Raw genomic sequence first — 20730 nt, forward strand, 5'->3', positions numbered from 1 at the left:
ATCACTACAGCCACACAATCTAGAATGCAACACAGAGTTAATCGTCACATACAGGTAAAATCAGTTGTGGAAGTTGTTGCACATGCTCCCTTCAACTACATATTATGCCTGCCACCTTCTGCTGCTGAAGCAAGATGCATTACTCAGTGCACACATACACTAATCACACCCTGTCAGTGTGCTACGGCCGGTTCCACTTGATATTTGTGAGACTGAGTGGAGGCCACTAGGGTTGGAAGAGCAGAACACTTCACAATCAGCTCTCACTTCACACTTTTCCTTTAAACAAGCAGCAGCATTATGTATAAGCATGCTCTAATGTAAAACCTCCATCAGTAAGGATTATAACAATAAAGAAAGAACACCTAGATGTGAAAGCTCACCAGCAACAGGTAAGCACAAGCTAGATAATTCCACATAAACTAAAAGGTGCCAACCGAGGCACATGCATAAAAGACACTTAGTCGCACACATCACTGACCTTTTGTGTAGCTAAGTATTTAAAAATGTGTGCTCTTTGGAAAAATTGTACTGTGCTTTTTCAGATAAATGAAAGTTTTCTGTACGAAAGCATTTAGTCAATGACAGCATCAGTGATACACTGATTCCACTTTCAGAAACTGCGTGAATATTGTGGTAATACATGTCGCCCTTTTGAGACCCCTCTGGCACATGCCACAGATGTGTGGCCTCCTTCTCACTTAAACTCCTTCTTTTATTTTGTATCTGCTGCATGACCGAAAAATAAAAAATTCACAGGGACGTAATTTCATTACGTGCTGGTAATGCGATGGCATTTGTAGCAGTTGATGCCTTCACCGGAAGTGATGCACTTCCCGCCTTGTGATATCACTTCCCTCCAGCCAATGGGAATGCTCTGGTCTAGTGACGTCCCTTCCCTCCAACCAATTTGAATGCTCCGGTATGGTGACTTCCCTTCCCTCCAACCAATTTGAATGCTCCGGTCTGGTGACGTCCCTTCATTCATTCATTCATTCATTCATTCATTCATTCATTCATTCATTCATTCATTCATTCATTCATCATCAGCCTGACTACACCCACTGCAGGGCAAAGGCCTCTCCCATGTCTCTCCAATTAACCCTGTCCTTTGCTAGTTGCCGCCACTGTATCCCCGCAAACTTCTTAATCTCATCCGCCCACCTAACTTTCTACCGTCCCCTGCTACGTTTGCTTTCTCTTGGAATCCACTCCGTTACCCTTAAGGACCAGCGGTTATCTTGCCTTCGCATTACATGCCCTGCCCAAGCCCACTTCTTCCTCTTGATTTCAACTAGGATGTCATTAACCCGCGTTTGTTCCCTCACCCACTCCGCCCTCTTCCGATCTCTTAACGTTACACCTATCATTTTCCTTTCCATAGCTCGCTGCGTTGTTCTTAACTTAAGCTGAACCCTCTTTGTTAGCCTCCACGTTTCTGCCCCATAGGTGAGTACCGGTAGGATACAGCTGTTATATACTTTTCTCTTCATGGATATTGGTAAGCTACCATTCATGGCATGAGAGAACCTGCCATACGCGCTCCACCCCATTCTTATTCTTCTAGTTATTTCCCTCTCATGATCCGGATCTGCGGTCACTACCTGCCCTAAGTAGACATATTCTCTTACTACTTCTAGCACCTCGCTACCAATTGCGAACTGCTGTTCCCTTGCAAGGCTATTGAACATTACTTTGGTTTTCTGCATGTTAATTCTTAGCCCCACCGTTCTACTCTGCCTGTCTAGCTGATTGATCATGCTTTGCAGTTCTTGTCCTGAGTGGCTTAGCAAGGCAATGTCATCAGCGAATCGCAAATTACTCAGGTATTCTCCATTAACTCTCATCCCAAACTCTTCCCATTCCAGTCCCCGGAATACCTCCTGTAAGCAGGCAGTGAAGAGCATTGGTGAGATCGTGTCTCCCTGCCTGACACCTTTCCGTATTGGAATTTTATTGCTGACTTTATGGAGAACTATAGTAGCTGTGCAATCGTTATAAATATCTTCCAATATTTTCACATAGCACTCTTCCACACCCTGATTCCGCAATGCCTGCATGACAGCTGAGGTTTCCACTGAGTCGAATGCTTTCTCGTAATCAATGAAGGTTATATATAGGGGTTGGTAATATTCTGCGCATTTCTCTATCACCTGATTGATAGCGTGAATGTGGTCTATTGTCGAGTATCCTTTACGAAAGCCTGCCTGATCATTTGGTTGACTAAAGTCCAAGGTTCCTTCCCTTCCCTACAACGTCCCTTCTCTACAACCAATTTGAATGCTCCGGTCTGGTCATGTCCCTTCCCTCTAACCAATTTGAATGTTCTGGTCTGGTGACGTCCCTTCCCTCCAACCAATTTGAATGCTCCAGTCTGGTGACATCTCTTCCCTCCAACCAATTTGAATACTCCGATATAGTGACGTCGCTTCCCTCCAATTCAATTTGAAGGCTCCGGTCTGGTGACGTCTCTTCCCTCCAACCAATTTGAAGGCTCCAGTCTGGTGACTTCCCTTCCTTCCAACCAATTTGAATGCTCCGGTCTGGTGACGTCCCTTCCGTCCAACCAATTTGAATGCTCCGGTATGGTGACGTCTCTTCCCTCCAACCAATTTGAATGCTCCGGTATGGTGATGTCCCTTCCCTCCAACCAATTTGAAGGCTCCGGTATGGTGACTTCCCTTCCCTAAAACCAATTGAATGCTCCGGTCTGGTGACGTCCCTTCCCTCCAACCAATTTGAATGCTCCGGTATGGTGACGTCTCTTCCCTCCAACCAATTTGAATGCTCCGGTATGGTGACGTCCCTTCCCTCCAACTAATTTGAAGGCTCCACTCTGGTGACTTCCCTTCCCTCCAACCAATTTGAATGCTCCGGTCTGGTGACGTCCCTTCCCTCCAACCAATCTGAATGCTCCGGTATGGTGACGTCTCATCATTCCAACCAATTTGAATGCTCCGGTATGGTAACGTCCCTTCCCTCCAACCAATTTGAAGGCTCCGGTCTGGTGACGTCCCTTCCCTCCAACCAATTCGAATGCTCCGGTCTGGTGACGTCCCTTCCCTCCAACCACTTTGAATGCTCCGGTACGGTGACGTCTCTTCCCTCCAAACAATTTGAATGCTCCGGTATGGTGACGTCCCTTCCCTCCAATTCAATTTGAAGGCTCCGGTCTGGTGACGTCTCTTCCCTCCAACCAATTTGAATGTTCTGGTCTGGTGACGTCCCTTCCCTCCAACCAATTTGAATGCTCCGGTATGGTGACGTCTCTTCCCTCCAACCAATTTGAAGGCTCCAGTCTGGTGACTTCCCTTCCCTCCAACCAATTTGAATGCTCCGGTCTCGTGACTTCCCTTCCCTCCAACCAATTTGAATGTTCTGGTCTGGTAACGTCCCTTCCCTCCAACCAATTTGAAGGCTCCGGTCTGGTGACTTCCCTTCCCTCCAGCCAATTTGAATGCTCCGGTCTGGTGACGTCCCTTCCCTCCAACCAATTTGAATGCTCCGGTCTGGTGACGTCCCTTCCCTCCAACCAATTTGAATGCTCCGGTCTGGTGACGTCTCTTCCCTCCAACCAATATGAATGCTCCGATATGGTGACGTCCCTTCCCTCCAACCAATTTAAATGCTCCGGTCTGGTGACGTCTCTTCCCTCCAACCAATTTGAATGCTCCGGTATGGTGACGTCCCTTCCCTCCAACCCCTCATGTAATGCCCCTAGTGGGCCTTTGAGGTACTAATAAATAAAAAAAGCGATGTAAACAGTTGAACGAAACAAAAAAAAAAGAATGCTCCGGTCTGGTGACGTCCCTTCCCTCCAACCAATTTGAATGCTCCGGTATGGTGATGTCTCTTCCCTCCAACCAATTTGAATGCTCCGGTATGGTGACGTCCCTTCCCTCCAATTCAATTTGAAGGCTCCGGTCTGGTGACGTCTCTTCCCTCCAACCAATTTGAATGCTCCGGTCTGGTGACGTCTCTTCCCTCCAACCAATTTGAATGCTCCGGTATGGTGACGTCTCTTCCCTCCAACCAATTTGAAGGCTCCGGTCTGGTGACTTCCCTTCCCTCCAACCAGTTTGAATGCTCCGGTCTGGTGACTTCCCTTCCCTCCAACCAATTTGAATGTTCTGGTCTGGTAACGTCCCTTCCCTCCAACCAATTTGAATGCTCCGGTATGGTGACGTCCCTTCCCTCCAACCAATTTGAAGGCTTCGGTCTGGTGACTTCCCTTCCCTCCAACCAATTTGAATGCTCCGGTCTGGTGACGTCTCTTCCCTCCAACCAATTTGAATGCTCCAGTCTGGTGACTTCCCTTCCCTCCAACCAATTTGAATGCTCCGGTCTCATGACTTCCCTTCCCTCCAACCAATTTGAATGTTCTGGTCTGGTAACGTCCCTTCCCTCCAACCAATTTGAAGGCTCCGGTCTGGTGACTTCCCTTCCCTCCAGCCAATTTGAATGCTCCGGTCTGGTGACGTCCCTTCCCTCCAACCAATTTGAATGCTCCGGTCTGGTGACGTCCCTTCCCTCCAACCAATTTGAATGCTCCGGTCTGGTGACGTCTCTTCCCTCCAACCAATTTGAATGCTCCGATATGGTGACGTCCCTCCAACCAATTTAAATGCTCCGGTCTGGTGACGTCTCTTCCCTCCAACCAATTTGAATGCTCCGGTATGGTGACGTCCCTTCCCTCCAACCCCTCATGTAATGCCCCTAGTGGGCCTTTGAGGTACTAATAAATAAAAAAAGCGATGTAAACAGTTGAACGAAACAAAAAAAAAAGAATGCTCCGGTCTGGTGACGTCCCTTCCCTCCAACCAATTTGAATGCTCCGGTATGGTGATGTCTCTTCCCTCCAACCAATTTGAATGCTCCGGTATGGTGACGTCCCTTCCCTCCAATTCAATTTGAAGGCTCCGGTCTGGTGACGTCTCTTCCCTCCAACCAATTTGAATGTTCTGGTCTGGTGACGTCCCTTCCCTCCAACCAATTTGAATGCTCCAGTCTGGTGACGTCTCTTCCCTCCAACCAATTTGAATGCTCCGGTATGGTGACGTCTCTTCCCTCCAACCAATTTGAAGGCTCCGGTCTGGTGACTTCCCTCCAACCAGTTTGAATGCTCCGGTCTGGTGACTTCCCTTCCCTCCAACCAATTTGAATGTTCTGGTCTGGTAACGTCCCTTCCCTCCAACCAATTTGAATGCTCCGGTATGGTGACGTCCCTTCCCTCCAACCAATTTGAAGGCTTCGGTCTGGTGACTTCCCTTCCCTCCAACCAATTTGAATGCTCCGGTCTGGTGACGTCTCTTCCCTCCAACCAATTTGAATGCTCCGGTATGGTGACGTCCCTTCCCTCCAACCAATTTGAAGGCTCCGGTCTGGTGACGTCCCTTCCCTCCAACCAATTTGAAGGCTCCGGTCTGGTGACTTCCCTTCCCTCCAACCAATTTGAATGCTCCGGTCTGGTGACGTCTCTTCCCTCCAACCAATTTGAATGCTCCGGTATGGTGACGTCCCTTCCCTCCAACCAATTTGAAGGCTCCGGTTTGGTGACGTCTCTTCCCTCCAACCAATTTGAGTGTTCTGGTCTGGTGACGTCCCTTCCCTCCAATCAATTTGAATGCTCCGGTATGGTGACTTCTCTTCCCTCCAACCAATTTGAATGTTCTGGTCTGGTGACGTCCCTTCTCTCCAACCAATATGAATGCTCCGGTATGGTGACGTCCCTTCCCTCCAACCAATTTGAAGGCTCCGGTCTGGTGACTTCTCTTCCCTCCAACCAATTTGAATGCTCCGGTCTGGTGACGTCCCTTCCCTCCAACCAATTTGAATGCTCCGGTCTGGTGACTTCCCTTCCCTCCAACCAATTTGAATGCTCCGGTCTGGTGACGTCCCTTCCCTCCAACCAATTTGAATGCTCCGGTCTGGTGACGTCCCTTCCCTCCAACCAATTTGAATGCTCCGGTCTCGTGACTTCCCTTCCCTCCAACCAATTTGAATGCTCCGGTCTGGTGACGTCCCTTCCCTCCAACCAATTGAATGCTCCGGTCTGGTGACGTCCCTTCCCTCCAACCAATTTGAATGCTCCGGTCTGGTGACGTCCCTTCCCTCCAACCAATTTGAATGCTCCGGTCTGGTGACTTCCCTTCCCTCCAACCAATTTGAATGCTCCGGTCTGGTGACGTCCCTTCCCTCCAACCAATTTGAATGCTCCGGTCTGGTGACGTCCCTTCCCTCCAACCAATTTGAATGCTCCGGTCTGGTGACTTCCCTTCCCTCCAACCAATTTGAATGCTCCGGTCTGGTGACGTCCCTTCCCTCCAACCAATTTGAATGCTCCGGTCTGGTGACGTCTCTTCCCTCCAACCAATTTGAATGCTCCGGTATGGTGACGTCCCTTCCCTCCAACCAATTTGAATGTTCTGGTCTGGTGACGTCCCTTCCCTCCAACCAATTTGAATGCTCCGGTATGGTGACGTCCCTTCCCTCCAACCAATTTGAAGGCTCCGGTCTGGTGACTTCCCTTCCCTCCAACCAATTTGAATGCTCCGGTATAGTGACGTCCCTTCCCTCCAACCAATTTGAATGCTCCGGTCTGGTGAAGTCTCTTCCCTCCAACCAATTTGAATGCTCCGGTCTGGTGACGTCTCTTCCCTCCAACCAATTTGAATGCTCCGGTATGGTGACGTCCCTTCCCTCCAACCAATTTGAATGCTCCGGTCTGGTGACGTCTCTTCCCTCCAACCAATTTGAAGGCTCCGGTCTGGTGACGTCTGTTCCCTCCAACCAATTTGAATGTTCTGGTCTGGTGATGTCCCTTCCCTTCAACCAATTTGAAATCTCCAGTCTAGTGACATCCCTTCCCTCTTGCCCATAGGCAAATTTTATGACTGACGACGCATTCTGGTCCCATGGGGCTTTTGATGCTATCACATTATATTATCTGAGTCTCTGTCCTGTCCATTTCTAACACCGCAACAGCAGAAGGCTTAAAAAAGAAAAGATGCAACATAGCGCTGCTGAACTAACTTGCCTATCAGTTCGCATTCTACTTTTTTGTCTTTTCCTGCGCAATGCTTCTGCTACGTTTCTGCAGTGGGTGTTGCTAGGCAGGTCGACTGCCTTTGCAGCCACTAGATGTCACTGCACTGAGCAAGAGCCAAAGTTTCCCATCCAGCATGCTTGCTTCCATCCTGAAAGAAGAGCACAGCTAATCGGGCTCCCCACCTCCGCTGGTTCCGCCACGCAGCTCTGCCATGAAGCCTGTAGCGAGCAGGGCCAGGAGTGCGGCCAGGATGGGCACCCGCCAGACACCGGCCACGGTGGCCAGGTGGCAGACGAGGGCCAGCCAGACAGCGGGCGAGAGAGCACGAAGGGGACCCTCTGTCTGCGGTGTCCACCAGAAGCACAGCGCACCCAGGTAGCCTACCAGCAGGCCCCACACCTGAACATACAGAACATGAAGCTTGTTTAACTCCTCTCGCATGACACACATTTTGGAGCAACAATGCAATGGAAAAAGCTGCACAACGCGGCTTGAAAACTCCATCGCGCCCCACATCTGCTAAATAGTCGGCATAATACTGGCACGCAACCGCATAGTACAGTTGGCAGCAGAAGTTCGTGGGATGGAGGTGTATAAAAAAAATTAATTTCCATGCCACCAATTACACCAATTGTCCAAAATGTCTGCAAGTATGAGGGGACTCATATGCGCCATCCACTGGTTTAAGTTTCATGCATATTGGTCACAAGGCAGAGCTGAAGTAAATGCCACGTATACGCATCCCGTAAACTTTTGCTGCCAACTGCATATACATAAGTATATTGCAGAAAGCAAATTCACAAACAGCATATATTGAATGCAATAATGCAGTTGATCATATTGTTCCAAAAAAAAACATGAAACAATAAGAGAATAAATTTTTTCAAAGTGGTGGCCAAAACAACGTTATCTTCAAAGGTACTAGGCAGTACTGTTTAGCTATTAATACAAAGCATTAGATGGTTCAGCTCAAGGTCATCTGTCTGCAGAATGTGTCATAGAATAAAAATAAGAAAAGAAAGAAAACTGAGGTCTAGGTGGGAATCGAACCCGGGCTGCTGGCATGCAATAGGGGACGCTTCCAGCCCACCGCAACACTTCGACGTTTGAAGCTGAATAAAGGCATGTCTAATGAATGCACAGTTCTTAAAAACGTATCTTCGAGATATGTAGTGAGGCGTACATGAGTAAGTATAAGCATGTTAATTACAGATGTCGCAATCAAGCAAGTACCAAATTTTCTCCCTTCCCGGTAAATTTCCACCGATTTTGGCGTATAGTCGTAGCACCATTATGCGGCACCTACTGAATCCCCCCCCTGTGTACGGCGCTGGCTGAGCAGATTGCACAGGTAGCGGACCGCCCACAGCTTTCGAATTTCCGCACGTAAGACTTAAGTGCACCTTGTAATTTTTGCATGCCGGGTGGGTACCATAATTTGGGCACTAGAAAATGCCAAAGACCAAGTGTTATGCTAACATGCATTAAAGGAAGGAATAAAACAAATCAAATGAAGCACCTTGAGAATTACTGTTGACAAGCTGCTTTTACATACATAGCAGCTTTGGAATGCAAGAAATTGTTAGGTTTCATAACACCAAAATTAACATGCAATTTTTCTGTACACAAATACAATGGCACACAAATAATTAGTCTGATGGCATGTTTGTACACAAGTACTATTAAGACAATGTCTTGATGAACAGTAGTTCCCCAAATGTAACAATATGCAAGGAATAGTAATTAAAACAGTAGACGGGAGAGGCAAGCAGGTTAACAACAATGCGTTATAAGAATGCATTGTTGCATTGCAATGGCAACAAAAATGGATTACAAATGGATGTCTTGATTTTAGTTGGTACACTGAGCCTGTTACAACATATGCTGCTTTTACTTAGTTCATATGTTATAACATATGCTATCAACCTACACACAAGCAAAAAAACATCGCATTTACACATGTAACAGTTGTTGGAGCTTAAATTCTCTTTCAAGAGAGCAAGAGCTTTAATACTGCCTTCAATCATTTTGTTTTTTGTGTGGAACAATACAGCTTTCGTTCTTGTGGCGGCGTTTAACTCATTGTTGGTTTTATGTTCTCGCGGTTGGACGGAACCACAATTAGTCTCAAAGTGCTGCTCCATCAGTTAAAGCTAGCTTCAATGACTATTTTTTACCCAGATGTAAATCTTTTCTAAGCCTTTTGATAATACTGGAAGAATACAAACTGATCTGTAATGTGACCAACATCTGAACAACACCCGAGACAGTTCCCCATGTATGGCAACAACATTTGCCACTCACATTTGCATAAGAAATGTGCCCGTGGTGAAATGAGGTTGTAAATGCATGCAAGTGCATGGGTTATTAAAGGTGCACTGAAGAGGAATCTGAACTCGTATTTTTGCCGCTGGAACTCGATCTACACGTTCTGAGCGTTCTTGGAAACTTAGAATTATTGCCGTGTGCGGCCGATTTCCCTAACTTAAACCGGATTAACGTTGAGCTCTCACCTTTTTTTTTTTTTTTTTTTGAATTCCCCACAAATGGTGGAAGGAGTCAACCAACCTTTCACCCAGTCCTGTGGCGGCTTGCCGCTCTGCCATCGGCGGAGTGATACGTAGTGATTGGCAAAAGCAAGGAGCCCACACGTATTTTTATTTCCGTGGGCCCAATTTGCAGCTATGTAGTCTCTGACTACCTATTTATTCATGGAAACCTAAAAGAAACAAAATAAAAGCGAAAGCAAAGTCGCCACGTGACTGCCTGAAAGGTACTCCATGCGTTGGTTTACTCCTCCCACCATATGCGGGGAATTAAAAAAAAAGAGGCAGGAGCCAAACGTTAATCAGATTTATTTAGGAAAATCGGCCGCACAGGGCAATAAATCGAGGTTTCTAAGACAGCTGGGAACGTGTAGATCGAGTTCCCGCGGCAAAAAGACGAGTTCAGATTCCTCTTCAGTGCACTATTAAGCAAATGGCATGTATAAATGGTTTACTTTAAAATCCACCTTTACTTTAGGCCCTACTACTACAAGTTCGAATATACAGACATGATTTAGTCTCCATCACGAGGTACATCACCAAACATTTGTGTACCTTGGCGTCGGCTACGCTATGCTCCTTGCAAGGTGCTTGTTTACATCATTATCAATGTGCTGTCCAGAACAAGCCGCTCAGAGGAAAGTGGCCTCTGCTCACTTCTCAGAAGACGACAGGGGCACCATACGCCTCAAGAGCAGATGTTTGTTTTCCCACCTATGGGAACCAGTTATCTGAGAAAGGTTTCCCCGCTTCTCTAATATCTCAGATACAAAAGTGAATGACCAGTATGATGATGATGATGGCATTTAATGCTGCTCTCACACAGGCACTTCCAATCAAGATATAGTCCACTCCCGAATGAAGTTCAGGGTGCACTTCACACGTAACACTACTACATGTTCCCACTCGATCTTGATTGACGAGTCAGCCTTCCTTCCTAATGACAGATGGCGCTGCATGCACAGGTGGATGTACAAATGATGCTAACCATATGGACTCACAATCAACTCAAAAGTAAACAAATCATCTCTGATCAAAAATCCCATGACTGTGATGCAGCTACAGCAGATTCTATCACAAGCCCATGCAAAACAACACACTACCAGCCCGTGTATGTGGGCACTACGTTTGTTGATGCCCAGGCAAGAGTGCGGTGCTAACACGTGTGGAAATCAAGCCGCACTAATTAAAGTAAGAAGCGGATAGAAAACATTATTGCTTTTTAGAATATCTTTCTTTACGTTTCATTTTCAGTTTTCGTTTTACTGTTTCGTATTCTAGGAGGCACTGTACCGTTTCCTGAGCACAATTATAGCAGCCGTTCAAAACTCAAGCCCACTTTTTGTGAATTGGCTTGGAGTCTAGCAGGATCGGCCTTGATTGCAGTTGTATTGGCCATGTAGCAGCACTAGATCTGCTCGAGTTCAATCCTGTTCGACTCGACCATGATCAAAAGTACCTCTCTGACAGCAGCCTAAAACCATTTTACAGAGAGAGCTGATAAAAGCCTGTTGCTAGGGTTTGGTGCCCCAGTGTTGCAGTAGTGGCAGTAACAGTAGCAGTAGCAGCAGTAGTCAGCGGCATAACCAGAGGGTGTGACCACAGGGAAGGAGGAAGAGGAGGTTTAGCCAGAAAAGAGGAGAGTATGGTGAGAGCGGAAGGATGTGCAGCCAGAGGGCGATTGCCATGAGGACACAAAGGTGAGGGGGGGGGGACACCATGGAAGAGAGAGGGTATGACGTATGACGTGAGCAGAGGAATGCATGCGCCACCGGAGAATGGTTGCCATAGGTAGAACCCGAAGGATGATTACCATGGAAGGATGTGGCGAGGAGGAGCAGAGGAGTGCGTAACCAGGTGATGGTTACCACGAGAACCCTACGGAGGGTGGTTACTGTAGGAGGAGGAGGAAGCACACTCCACCTGTGGCAGCTGGTGCAAAACGCACCGCTCAAGGAGAGGCTCAGCAGCGGTGGTGCCGTGCACCTGGAGTGGCAGACTGGGGAAAAGTGCTTTTCAAGGAACGGGTATATTTGAAAAAATATGAAGAGTGCCTTATTTATACATATATGAATGTCCCTCTAAAATTTTTGACCTCAATACATCGTGAAATGTAAATACCTCAACAGCTGTCACTGAATCTCGTGCTACACAGTAATAACTGTAATGCTTTTTATATATTTTTTTTTCTAGCACTCTCAAGACACATTAAGGACACTGAGCTGTGCCATAAATGGCGAGTTTTGTTTTTTTATATTAGATGTCGCTACTGCAGCAACCACGAGAGTAGTTCTGCCGGCAGCCACCAATCACCTCAACCTCCTTTATGTAACAGTTATTAAATGCATTAGGAACTTCGTTGCTGCTAGTCATACTGGTTTGGTGGTGCACAAGCTAATGATGCCTTCATGTACTAAACACACGGTAAAGAATAGCTTGTTTCGGTAATGAAGTAATCAATGCATTTCTCAAAGTTACGGCTTATTTTAAATGCTAACACCTATACAAACTTAGAGCTAGTAATGGGCTTATTAAGCGTAGCTCCCCCAGAAGCTAGTCTGGAGTGAAAAGGAAGGTGCTTGTGACAGATCCAAGTAAAATTCTTTCATCTTATGTCTGAATTTTTTTACATGAGATCAGAATATGATTTACAGTGATGGATTCACCAAACTCGTATATTCCTTGGAACTAGTCCAAAATAATTCCGTTCGCTTCATTCTTTCAAATTACAACTGTACGGCAAGCATCACAGCCATGAAATCTAATGTGTCACTCCCACCGTTACAATCTCGCCGTAAAATTGGTCGCCTAAAACTATTTCACAAGCTATATCATCACGTTGCGCTTCACGACTATTTCATATCACCCCCAGAATACATTTCACGCCGCATCGATCACCACCACAAGGTTGGCATCCCAACATGCCACACTAAATCTTCTTTTCAGTCATATCTTCCTCGCACATCTGTGGAATGGAACCGCCTTCCCCCCGATATTGCAGCCATTGCAGACAACAAAACCTTTCACGACGCAATAGCTAACATTGTTTATTCAGAAGGAAGTTGATCATGTGTTATATCTGTTTCCACTGTGTTGTGTACGTTAATTTTATGTTATTTACGCTTTGTGAATGTTGTTTGTTTTATTCTGGAGAAAATTTATTTTGTACTACCTGATTTCACTTTATTGTATTCATTGTTCTTTATCCTAACTAACCCACTCCCCTCTGTAATGCCTTTGGCCCTGAGGGTACAATAAATAAATAAAAAAAAAACTTCACACACAGGATTTTCTTTTCAGGGTATAAAACTGTGTCAAATGTGCATGGCCAATTCAAAGGTGGCTTAAAATCACCGCTCTTGGTATCAGCGTGATTTTAGCGGTTGGAGTTAATTGTTTGAATTTTGTACATTCCCTGCCATTTTTTTTATTTCATTATGAAGATATTTGACAAGTCTTTAGAGGCATGTTCACTCTCTTAATATTGATGCGGGTAGACGACGATTCCCGCAACAATATTTTCAATTGAGTGCCCATGCCACACACATGTCGGCCCTTTTATTTCCCCTAGTTACAGTATCACTGAGAACCCAGGGAATTGCGTTTATGGCCATGCAGTGCTAGTAGTGCACTTAAAACATCAATACAAATAAAAATTTCATCAATATTCTCAAGCCTGATCTCCGCTGAAGTGGCCAGGATAGCACAACACTCCACAGTAAAAACTGATGCGCAGTGCAGAAGTTCTACTGTTTTACGCCTCTGAACTCTGACTACTGCGCACCTGATGTACAGTCAGGCCGGAATGAAACGCGAACACGAATATGTCATACATTTCTGCTTTGCAGCGAAATATTCCTTTACAACCTATTTTCGATTATGCATTTCAGTAGGCCCTTTACCCAGGCACATGAATCAGGCTAGTTGTACACTTCAGCTCAAAGTAGGCTGGTAAAATATTTTGTTTTCTTGACATGCTCTGTTTGCTTTTCATTCTGGCCTGACTGTACAGTTCCGTCGAGCCATCTGTGTAGAACTTCGTGCACTTGTATTTTTCTTTTAGTGTGAGGTACTCCTGAATTATATCAACATAAGAGCACATACAATGTGAAAAATGTACCGAGGCGGAAGTAGGTATCGTCTGTACACGACACCTGGCAGTCCATTCAGTAGGTTTATTTTTTTACCCGTCTCTTCAAGCATAGCAACAGCGCCCTGGGAACATGTGGCTGACTGCTGAATAATGTTTTTGAAGGGCATGCAGTAAAAATAGCACAGCAGATGTGTTTTCATATTGTCTTATTTTAAGAACACATCCGCATGTATATCCGCATGCAAGTGCAGCCCTTCTTTTGCAGGGATGGTTTGTTGGATTCTACAAGCAGTCTAGGTATTGGTGGCATTCTGTATGTACCTGGTGAAAACCGGAGACCCTGTCTGTGTACTGTGTCTAATCACATTGAACTTCATAGTCGAGCTGATCCATAAACTATGCACCCAGTCTAAAACAGAGCAAACAATACAATAAACACCCATAAAAAACGCTCAATCTTAGCACCAGCATTTCGGCAAAAGCACTTCAATAGTACTGATAATGACATTATGAACTAATGAAGTGGCAGCCCCAGTGATTGGTTCTAGGGGAGGAGGGGGCGGACGGACTTCCGTATACCAAAAAAGAAAAAAAAGAAACAATTTTTATTTACATTTTATTTATACAACAATTTTTGTGCACTTTGTTGTTGATAAATAAATGGTGAACGATATAGATTTTATACGATAACTCATGCTTTGAATGCAAATGGTTACTTCAGCAATATTCATTGTCGATACCAGGGTAAAACAGGTCGTCGGCTGAGATATCCCGCCACTGCGTGTCCAGGAAGGTCAAAGCGCCTGCACAGGCATTTCACGAGGGGGGCTAGCGGCCTACACTACTCAGTTCGGGGAAGTGGTTCCGCCCTCGGTCCCCTCCGACAAGACAGCTGGTCGGCGCTCATTGTCAAGCCAACAAAAGGGATGATCCCCTCGCTGGCGTCGCTGTGCCCCATGGTGGGATAAAGACATGAATGGGTGGCTCCTTGCCGCCCCAACAAGGTTGCTGGCCACCGCAATCGTAAGTGAATGGCACCGCCGTCGTCGCGCCGCCGCCACCAAGGTAAGACAATGGTGGGGGCACGGCAGGACGCCGATAACCTCAACAGTCACATCGAATTGTACTTGTATAACTACCAACCTGTAGAACGTAGAATTGTGTGAAATAAGACAGCCGCTAACACGGTGAACATAAAAAGTAGGGGACTGCTTGACTCATCAGTGATGCAAAAGCTTTCCAGTCCTACATCAAAAATCACATCTTGCCCTATGAGAGCCCGAAAACGTATGTTCGAGAAGATGTGCAAAGGCTTTTGGGGGGGGGATAACATTCCAATTATCTTCGAAACATGAATGTAATTGCGAGTATGGAGAAACGTTCATACCGAGTGACACAGCAGCTGAACTTATTCGCAAAAAATACACTTATGGAGGCTAGCAAACAAAGCTCAAATAACGAGTTTGAGTGAACTAACCATTACAAGGAGTGAATTTTTATCTCAAGAGCAATCGCTTCCAAGGAACCGGAGAGCCACACAGATGCTACATAAACACCAAATTTGGTTTAGTTTTTAGCATAAAGGTACATTGAGACAGGTTGGCGATGGTTTTTGGCCTTTTTCGTGTGGGCAGAATTCCCACCATCTACTCCTGCTGCCGGGAACTATTTGTCAAGATCTTTGCTGATGATGTTGATCTGAGACAGAAAAGAGTGTTTGGCATGTCACAGTCCATTGCATGAAGACTTCATATTTATGACGTGCACTGGTTGTAAGTTTTCCTACCATCTAGGTAGCTAAAGGCATCCAGCTCCCACCACAGATACCGGTGAAACAATCAGTGATCTTTGCCTAACAAATAGCAATATTCATGGCGTGACAGCAGGAGTACTCTGATCATTTTCCAACCTTCTGCTTTTTAGTAAGGTCACGTATACAAGTCATCACACAAACCGACACATCAAAAATTTTCCACAGACTACAACAAAGAGTAAAATCGAACGTTTTCGTCAACTTGTTACCTGTGGTGATTAGAGTGAATTTCAGTATCAGGAAAACCACAATCCTTTATAAGATGCGTGCCTCATCAAAAAATTGGGTCTCATGAATGTGCTCTTCCAATTGTAGCAATGGTAAAATGCAGAAAAGAAAGGAAGCCATGGACCATGCGGGAACTGCTAAGGCGATTCAAAGCGCAAAATAGATTTTTTTAGCACATTTGTAGTACAACCACATCTGACAACTTGAAAAGAGTCTAATAAAGCCAGACATAAATTAGGAGCTGACAGTTCCGGACAGAGTTTTCGGATGCTTCCTTCGGCCCCAGAGATCCTGGCATACAGTAAAGCCCTGCATAAATCAATTTAACATCCCAACCCAAACAGTATTTGAAGAGACTATTGAGTGGTAAACCTCTTGCTAATCAATTCAAGAGACATTATTTCTTTAGCATTTTGGGCCTTCCCTTTGATTCAACAACATTCGGTAATTTTGAAAAACGTAGATAATTTACAACATAGTGCCTTCCAATATCATGTCACTTCACTAAAAAATAATAACAAAATACAAGGCCTCAAAAATTACTGCTCCTGTGGTTTTTAAAAAACGGCATTAAGGCAGAACCAACTAAAGCCACTGCTTACATATTTCATTTACATGGTCACCTGATTAATCTCCTGACAACAGGTACTCTGCAAAAAAAAAAAAAAAAGGAAGAGTGCTAGAGTTGCTGTTTTATTTAAAGGCAGTTATACTCAGCGACAACATTTCTGGCAATGAAGCAGAAGCTATGCAGACCAAACGCACCCTCTCTCTTAGTGGAATGCAGTTCCCTCCTGAAGTTATTAGTTTTCACTTCAAACATAGTATATTGTCAATATTTGCTTTTTAAAGCATATTTCTAACAAAACTGGCACCTTTCAACATCAGAAAGTCAAAGAAAATACAGTTTTCTTGATTACAACGAATTTTCTAGGCAGCTCTTGTTACAAGAAGCTTCCACAGATGGCGCCAGCTACACCAGCAATGGAGTGAATTTACCGCGGAGGGAGCAACGTGCTGGGTGGCCAGGCGCACAGTCATGCCGCAAAACCTTTTGGCAGAATGACATAGTTAGGGGTGTTCCATCCCTGCAGGTCGTCTTCCCTTCATGGCCAATAAGAGCCGCCACCGAGTATAGCGTCATTGGTAATTAGACCTATATCCATACTCCCCTTGTCTTCAAAAATTGTCTAGATTATTTTTAATAACCAATACAGGTACTAGAAAGATAAACTGACTGAATCTGCCTTGCTTAATACCAAGGAAGGACTTAATTATTTGTATATATTAGGCATTCTTCTGGACTTTAGCAGAACATTTGATTCAATCAAGCATGGTATACTTAACCAATTACCATATTACGGAACAGACAGTATTTCATTTAAAAAGCTACAGACTTCACAGGCCATTCTCAGTATGATGTTGTTAATAATGTTGCATTTGATTCAGAATCTATCAAATATGGTGTCCCTCAGGGGCCAATACTAGCAGTACACTGTTTCCTCTCGAGAATAATGATACTATGTTTATCTCACAAACTTCTATTAACCTCTACACTGATGATACAAGTGCCTTTTTCGCTCCACTTCTTTAGGTTCTCCAATTTCGCACACATAGACATGCACACGGTTCCTCATTAGGGGGAGCAAAACTTCACCACACAGCCTCCACCTTCCCAAACCCCTCACACCGAGGCTTCTACGGTAAAACGTAGTGCAAAGATGAGGCATGGATATAAAAAATTTACTTCAATGTGATGGAAATGCAACATATACAAAATATCAGCAGTAGTTCTTACTTTCGTGCGTGACATCAACAGAGGAAGGCAGTCCCTGTGATGCTGAGGCATCAATGTAACAACACGCTTTAGAATGAATTTCCAATCTCTCTAAACTACAGAAAACATATGACACATCTGTATTTTGTTAACTGGAAAAAAAAAGAACCTGAAAAGACTGGACAGTTTTGACGCAGCCGTTTAGCCGTACGACAAATACAGTAATGCGCTGCCATTGCTACCATTGCCAGGCTTGCCTAGCCGCATTTGCTGTATGCTAGCAGTTATCACAGTTACTGTGCTTACTGTACAGCGGTGCTAAAACTCGCTATTGCCTCAAAGTGACTCGGCAATTAAAGGGTTCTAGGAACATAACATCACGGGCCCTTGGCTGTCAGTATCGTCAAAAACCCTGCATGGCCATAACACAGCACTATAAACAATGACGGGACAAGTCCAACATAGCAAAGGTATGGGCAGAATTGGCGCCCCCTTTATATGATTAGCGCGAGCCACTGCACCCCCTATGTTCGCATGTAAACTTATGGCTTGAGAATTTATCTCAATGGCTCAAGGCAAATAAACCTTCACCCAATGATGACAAATCAAAGCATTGTTTTTTCCCTATTCTATTTGGTTCGGTAGCAAAACTTGCCAATTTGTATTCGATTCAAACATCATGCAACAACACTGAACTCAGACATTATATTCTTGGTCAGACAAAAATAACTGAAATGCTATTACTTGATAGCAATGGCTATGAATCTGACCTTGTATTTTACATCTGGCATTTGAATACTCACACACTACCCTATTAGTGATCAGTGCATATGTGCTGTCAAAATTACAAAGATGGGTTCCACAGCACACGCACACATGGAACATTAAAATGTACTCTTTGCGTGCAAAAGAAAAGATGGCCAAGGGTAGCACCAGCAGTACGCTCGCTAGGAGCTCTGGCACAAATTTCGATGCCACATGTTTCTAATACTGGCAGCCCCTGCCACAGAGTGAGGCAGACAATCAAGTTTATCTCCCGACACATTTGGAGGCACTACAGATTACATGTAACAAAGGGACCTGCTCCTCTTGTTAGCTCTCCTAGCCCCCACGACAACGGTATCTCCATTGTCGCTCTGGTGGACGCCCGTGAGTTTGCTTTGGAAAAGTCAGAGACAGCTCAGTCCTACACTGCCCCTCCCCTTGGTGTCACTGCCTCATGCTCAGTGAGCAAATGAATGGCATTGTTACCGCTCGGAGAGCAATCTCCGAGTGCTCCCCTGACAAACCTGCCGCCGTACCACAGAGGGCACAAACAGTCGTGCGTATCTCTGACCGGGTACAAGCAGAGCATCTGGGGTAGAAGTTGTTTTGCAAGCACCTGGATGGAAGCCAGGGCTCAGCCCAAGGCAAAGTAGCTGGCTTCAAAAAAAGGTGCACCCCCTCTCAACCCTCCCCACGAGAAATTAGAGCTGGCAACAACCCCGACAAGTAAACAAAGTTTGCAACTGCATGTGTGTGCGTCTCTACCGCATGAGGCCTCTAATGGGGCCCTACATCAGACAAGCGACAGACGTGGAGCACTGCCATGCCAAAAGCTAGTCTCTGTACTAGTCTAGTGAGCTGTGTCCAGCAAGCTGCGAGCAGCATTTTAGCACACATCTGAAGGGCTATTATACACCTGCCTCCCTCCAAAAGATGTAACACCATTGAATTGACCCCGTCAGATGGTTAATAGTTTGAATATGTGCGAATGTATTATAAGTTAGAATCCTTTCATTCCGATCAGCCAATATATCCTAGGTGTTGAGACCGGAATGAAATTAGCTGCCAGCCATAAAAAGTGTGTTCGATTCACAGCAAATATGATGTGAAAGCAGTGATGCAACTTGCATGCAGCACATGCAGATTATATGGTAATGACATTGATATTAAGCTCAGTGAGGTTTGATTAAAGTACAATTTTTTCAACGTTCAAGGTCAAGTACAGATGTCAATTTAGGGCGAAACAAAAATTTAAAAAAAAAATAATAATAAATTTTGCACGATACTCGCCCTACGCTTGGTATAAACTGCATTATGTACGCGCCCAAAGCGTTGAATCAACACATGGTTTCACAAGACAAGTGGAAACACAAGTGATTAACACCACGAACAATTCCGGACCAGCAGTCGATCGACGAATTCGCTAGCTCGGCAGCGCGCGACACTAAAAGATTGGCAGGTGGGCGGAGACCTACCATCCATCCCGAAGAGAAGATCTCCAGCGTCGCCGACACGAGGTGGTAGCAGACGCATAGTGCACCGTACACTTTCCAAGCGACGGCGACGGGTAAGAAGTGATGCGCGAAGTAGAGCAGTGGCACGAGAATGGAGGCTGCCAGGAACCACTTGAAGTATTGCAGCACCGTGTTGCACGCTCGCTCGGCCACACTGTCGACCACCTGGAAGGGCAGACAGACAACGCCGACGGCTAACGGCGTGCCGGCCTCTCGCAGGGCGTCCAGCCAGCCGCCTAGCAGCACACACAGCGAGCGCTTGAATGGGTGCAGCACCGAGCCGAACAGCAGCGCCCACAGCAACGGGCCCAGGAACGGCTGCAGAATGAAGTAGACGGCCACTCCCGCTGCGCTCACGAAGACGGCGAAGACGAGCGTCGCTGTGTTATAGACAGCAAGCTTGAGCGCCTTTTCGTGCCCCTGCGGCACTAGGCTGAGGAACTCGAACGGCGAGCGGGCAACGTCCTTCGCTGCCATCGTCGCTGGCTGCGTGCTGCGCGGTCAGCTGTTTCAGCGTGTACCAGCCGAGACGGGTGGGGCGCGTGTGGCACCGTCGATCATCGCGTACGGCTGCACAGCACCCGCCCTGCCGCGCGTTTTTACCTGCGGCGGTGGCGGACTTCGATTAGCGATGACGCTGCGAACGGCACATCACACGCACAAGCACACCATCCCACGCGGTTGCGGGTCCCAGAGTGCGTACCGAGGTTCTCGATGAAAGCGAGAGAGTGCGGAGGACAGTTTTGGAAACAACAGCAAAGCTAGCGTTTCTCGTGGTTTAGTAGTCGGTTTCGTTGGTTTCGTGTTTTGTTTGCGGAATGAACATGGATTACTGAGTCCAGAGCATTTTTTCTTTCGTGTAGAAACAGTTTTGATTTGGCCCGGTCAGTAGCGCTAAAACTGCGTAGCGACAAAAATTGCAACTAATACTTGCACATTCAATGCT

General features: G+C 45.8%; 1 protein-coding gene across 5 annotated transcripts in view; it reads right to left on the reverse strand.

The window, feature by feature from the left end:
* The window catches only part of LOC149339112 (transmembrane protein 245), an 83855-nt gene extending 63251 nt beyond the window's left edge, over nucleotides 1-20604 (reverse strand). For 4 of the 5 annotated variants that reach the window (XM_089547930.1, XM_089547928.1, XM_089547926.1 and 1 more), the window contains exons 1-2: nucleotides 19746-20604; nucleotides 7231-7447 (exon numbers count right to left, since the gene is read on the reverse strand). In XM_089547930.1, the coding sequence (XP_089404056.1) occupies nucleotides 7231-7447; nucleotides 19746-20261 (733 nt within the window). In that variant the 5' untranslated portion in view covers nucleotides 20262-20604. The remainder of the gene's footprint in view (nucleotides 1-7230; nucleotides 7448-19745) is intronic. The other variant, XM_089547929.1, reaches the window with a different exon arrangement.
* Nucleotides 20605-20730: the final 126 nt, after the last annotated feature.

This window comes from Amblyomma mixtum, chromosome 6 (genome assembly GCF_055824585.1).
Source record: "Amblyomma mixtum isolate Tamu chromosome 6, ASM5582458v1, whole genome shotgun sequence".
Classification (NCBI taxonomy): Eukaryota; Metazoa; Arthropoda; class Arachnida; order Ixodida; family Ixodidae; genus Amblyomma; species Amblyomma mixtum.